Consider the following 5,000-nt stretch of genomic DNA (forward strand, 5'->3'; position numbering starts at 1 on the left):
CAAATAGTATCTACAATAAACACCAATCACTGTGCTACACCGAGGAATAAATAACTTAACAGGTAAATGAATGAATCAAAAATATAAATATACAAGATGCTACACTCATAAACAAGTGGCTAGATAGGCTAGACAGATGAATAAGAAGAAAGGTCCCCCCCTGACCTTTCCCCAACTCACTTCGTGTTGGCCAGAAGATCGAGGACCTTGGAGTGGTCGAAGAGCAGGTCCTCTGGGAGGTCGCGGCATGGCAGTCCAGACTCATAGCTGGCCATGATCTCAGGCAGCAGGTGTGGCGCCTCATCGGACCTGGGAAAGGAGGAGAGGGAGATGGAAGGTCAGCAATGCCAACATTAATGCAAGCTTCAGTTTTCCTAAAACAAAGATAAATAACAGCTGTATCCTCAGATTACCTTAGACAAACATATTTGCACTGTGTGTAGGAATGTGTATGTGTAGACTACATATGTATGTGTATACATGAAGAAAATGAAGACCAGGCAGAAAGAGAAGAAAAAAGAAAATAAAGAAGAAAATAATTCACATCACAAATTAATTAATAATTTAATAAAATGAATTAATAACAAATAAATATTTTTTTTTCTAATCATAACAAATTAATTCCTTAAAAAAAAATAATAATAATAATAATAAATAAAAGAAAAAACACTTTCTGCCCCAAAGCCCAGGCCTCACATGCCCACCTCTTCTTGATGACGGCCGCCACGTGGTCCTTGAGCGTGGGCACCAGGTGGGAGATGACCACCATCACGCTTGCCACCAGCGCCTGCAGCTGGACGCCCTGCGGTCCACTCACTGTGCCATTCTGTGCAACGCCCTGAGGGGAGGGGGAGAGGGAGGGGTTAATCACACACATTCGAGGAGGGGGACACTGTGCCTGCATTGCTCGGAAGATAGGGGAGGGGGGAGGCTCTGAAGGGGGGGGCAGGATCTGAGGATTGAGGGGAAAAGATTCTGTGGATGAGGATGAGGGTGGGCGGGGGAGGGGGGGTTGTATTTGTGAGCCCAGAGGCAATGCGCTGCCTTCTGGTTTCTACCTCTCGCACTAGGCTCGCTTGGTTATCTTGGTATCTTTACATTAGTTGACAGTTTTTAAGTTTTCCTTCAAATGTAAAACTTTTCCCTTTTTTTTCTGTACAGTTAAAACAATAAGAACATTAACAAGGATATAATACATGTGCTTTTTAAAAGCAAAACAGGTACACGTTCATGCACGCACACATGCTCCATTTCTTACCCTAATCTCTCTCTCTCTCTCTCTCTCTCTCTCTCTTTCCCTCTCTCTCTCTTTCCCTCTCTCTCTCTCTCTCTCTCTTTCCCTCTCTCTCTCTCTTTCCCTCTCTCTCTGTCTGTCTGTCTGTCTGTCTGTCTGTCTGTCTGTCTGTCTGTCTGTCTGTCTGTCTGTCTGTCTCTCTCTCTCTCTCTCTCTCTCTCTCTCACACACACACACACACACACACACACACACACACACACACACACACACACACACACACACACACACACACACACACACACACACACATACATACACACACACAAATATATATATCATCCCCCCAGCACACCCACACGCACCTGCACGTGGAACAGGACCCTCAGGATGTCCACCATGACATCATCGGAGCGAATTTCGGCCATGAGCAGCATGAGGGTGGCATAAATGGCCTCAATGTTGACCAGGCGGTTGTTGCTGAACTCACAATTCTCTTGGAGGGAGAGCATGATCTCGTTGCCAGACTTCTTCCAAAAGTTGACGTCTTGACGCACCGGCTTGCTCATTGTCAGGCCCAAACGGCTAACCTCGAGGCTGTGAGGAGGGTCTAGTATTACTACTCCTTTACACTAATGAGGACGAGTATGTCTCCTTGGAATGGCAAGGGCATATATGAATTGGGAAAGGATAAAAATATTAAGCCATATACTAGAATCAGAGATAGCCCTTCTAAAAACGTTTTTTGTTGGTTTATGATTTACGGAGCATACGGTCTTCCCACAAGTTAATTTGACAGCTGAAAAGAACATAACAGACCCTAACAGTTTAAAAACCTCGGCCCACCTAACAGCCCTTCACTAGCCAGCATTTGCAAATATCTTACGTCGGTTTGGCAAGCTTCTCGATGTTCTGGTGGCGATCAATGAGTGTGTGGAGAATTTGCTGCACCGTGAGACGGACCTCCGCGTCACTTGAGACCGAGAGACGCATGAGGCGAACGAGGAAGGACTGTGCAAAGGTGGTCGAGTACTGTACCGTCGTGTACTTGGTTCCCACCTAGAGAGAGGACAATTACAATAAAATCAAAGCAGAGTGCGCAGGGAAGTAATACAACAGATCCTCTGTAATTATCAAGCATGTGTCAGAAAGTTCAACAAAATAGAGAATGCAATATGGAATTAGAAGAAAAGTAAACAAAGGATAAAAAGAAGACGACAAAGAACTAAAGGAGGAGGAAAAGAAGAAGAAGAAGAAGAAGAAGAAGAAGAAGAAGAAGAAGAAGAAGAAGAAGAAGAAGAAGAAGAAGGGAGGAAGAAGAAAAAAAAGAAGTAAAAAAAGTAGTAGTAGAAGCAAAAGAAGAAGAAGAAAAACAAAAGAAAAAGAAGAAGAGGAAAAAAGATGGCTGACATTTATCCATCTCCTTGCAACTTCCAGAAAGTGAGCCTGACCTTGAGTAGTGACTTGAGGAGCAGATGCTGGAGTTTGACCTCTGCCTCGGGTCGCTGGGAACCTCCATCATCCACTCGGTCGCTACCTGGCACCTGAAGCACAAAATCAATTAATAAATAACCAGAAACACAATCTATACATCCTATTTTCTATCAACGAGAAATTGGTCTTTAGAAAATCAAATTCCTTCTAGTTTATACATGAAACTGAATTCTTAAGGGGAAAAAAAATGTGAGAAGCTGCAAAAACAAGTTTCTTGAACCTAATCAGCTGATTTAGATTGGCAAACTCACCTTTCCTAGAATGTACTTGTATATTATCACATTTATATGCCAATACATAGCCACATCCTCATGCCTCTCTATCCATACACCTATGTGTATTTACCTACCTCCCTATACCTCTCATACCACCATAACCATAAAGCTCTACCCACATATCAATTTCTCTACCCAACTACCCACACCACTCTATCCACATACCCACACCATTCTATCATCTATTCACCATCCACTAATACCCTTTAATCAATCCACTTACTCTCCCTCTATTCACCCATATCCACCACCAAATGAGTCGGCAATCTTCTACAATTGCGCCATTGTAATCCGCAACCTCTATCTGGCTAGACCCTACCTCCTACCCACCTTATTCAGGATGAAGACCATGGAGTCAATCTTCTGGTAGTCGGGCAGGTGGTTGGCATATTCTCCCAGGGCATGGATTAGCGTCTCCTGGTACATCTTCTCCGCTGAGCTCTCCTTTCCGCTCACTCCACCCACAACCGAGGAACGGATGTGTTCCAGTAGGGAGTTGATGATCTCAATGACCGAAGGGCCTGCAGGGAAAGAGGAGGGAGCGGGGAATTGAGGTTTTAGTATGCTGGGCATAGAAGTGTCTGTAAACTATGTGATTTAGGTGTGTAGTGTGAAAATACTAACAGAATAAAGGTATCAACTTTCAGTTTCAGTTGTAATTCACTTGTGCTTCAATTCTTTAAAAAATAAAATAAAATAAAACAAAATAAATAAGTAAACACGCCCAACGTCACACCTCAGAGACCTTCAACCTGCTTCCCTATGCCTCTCACCTATGCATTCTCCCGCAGCAATCGGAATCACCTTGGAGAGCACGTCTGCAATGCCCGTCCTTATCTGTGCTGGCTCGCTGCTCTTCTCATTGAGGTGCGCCATGAGGAGCTCTATCACCGTGATGCTGTACTGAGCCTAAGGGGGGAATAAACAGAACAATAATTGTCCTAGTGTCTTAAAAAGGTTTAGTGTTTTAGGAACGTTAGATGTAAAGTTAAGGTGACCTCAGCACACCCAACCCGAGTCAAGGGGATATCTCCATGCGCCAAAGGCTTAAAGGAGACAACGTCATAGCCTTGTCTTTACTAACAACCTTTTTGTTTTTTTGTCTTTTTTTGTCAATCTTGTTTTGTAGTACAAGTACATTCACTTATTTTTCTGGCTGTAATTATATGAAATAGGGGTACCCCGTATGGAGTACAATACAATTATTCTATTACTACTTTCATTCATTATTTTCCCGGCTGTAATCATGTGAAGTGTAAGTACCTGTATGGAGTACATGACAATCTTGAAGACCTGCACTGCGAAGCTGTTGTTGACCCACAGCCCTTCGTAGTCTAAGTGGCTAATGGAAGGAAAAAGTACATTAGAAACATACAAGTGACAAAGGATAAATTACAAACAGAAATTACAAAGGAAAGAAAAAATAATGAGAGAAATAAATAAAAAAAGTTAAATAAGAAAAATAAATAAAACTATTACAAAAGAAAAAATAATAATAAAAGAAAAATAAATAAATACTAAAAAGAAATCAATCAATCATAAATAAGAATAAATATATAAACAAATTACACGAGAAATAAAAATAAATAAATAAATAAATAAATAAATAAATAAATCAAAAATCTATAGATTATAAAAGAAAAAGAAATAATGAAGGGTAATCTACACTTGAATGAATAAGCAAGAATTCACTTTCTCTCTCAATATCACAGCAAAAAGTATGATACATTTTGATACATTCACTCCAGTAGATAATTTGTGTTATGCTAGAAGCTGCAGTAATTCAGTAGGATGAAATAAAAATGGTGTTCCAATTTCAAGTTCAAAATAACATTCTGGGCAAAGAGGGGACAGCAAGTGTGATACCCGATACCCTCCCCCCCCACATGCACACACACACACATGCAAAATAATAATTATAATAATAATAACAACAAATAAAACACTGTCACTCACATCAGCAAAGGCTTAATGACGTTGTGTATCTTGCCATAGGT

At 41.2% G+C, this 5,000-nt stretch overlaps 1 protein-coding gene across 1 annotated transcript in view; it reads right to left on the bottom strand.

Moving 5' to 3' along the window:
- The window catches only part of stmA (Protein EFR3 homolog stmA), a 35,275-nt gene that overhangs the window by 10,528 nt on the left and 19,747 nt on the right, over window positions 1-5,000 (bottom strand). Inside the window, exons 7-15 of the mRNA XM_070115623.1 lie at window positions 4,960-5,000; window positions 4,267-4,345; window positions 3,777-3,912; window positions 3,334-3,524; window positions 2,686-2,778; window positions 2,121-2,293; window positions 1,600-1,831; window positions 705-838; window positions 181-309 (exon numbers count right to left, since the gene is read on the bottom strand). The exon at window positions 4,960-5,000 is cut by the window's right edge and continues 105 nt beyond it. Coding sequence (XP_069971724.1) covers window positions 181-309; window positions 705-838; window positions 1,600-1,831; window positions 2,121-2,293; window positions 2,686-2,778; window positions 3,334-3,524; window positions 3,777-3,912; window positions 4,267-4,345; window positions 4,960-5,000 — 1,208 coding nt within the window. The remainder of the gene's footprint in view (window positions 1-180; window positions 310-704; window positions 839-1,599; window positions 1,832-2,120; window positions 2,294-2,685; window positions 2,779-3,333; window positions 3,525-3,776; window positions 3,913-4,266; window positions 4,346-4,959) is intronic.

Source organism: Penaeus vannamei, chromosome 37 (assembly GCF_042767895.1).
Source record: "Penaeus vannamei isolate JL-2024 chromosome 37, ASM4276789v1, whole genome shotgun sequence".
Lineage (NCBI taxonomy): Eukaryota > Metazoa > Arthropoda > Malacostraca > Decapoda > Penaeidae > Penaeus > Penaeus vannamei.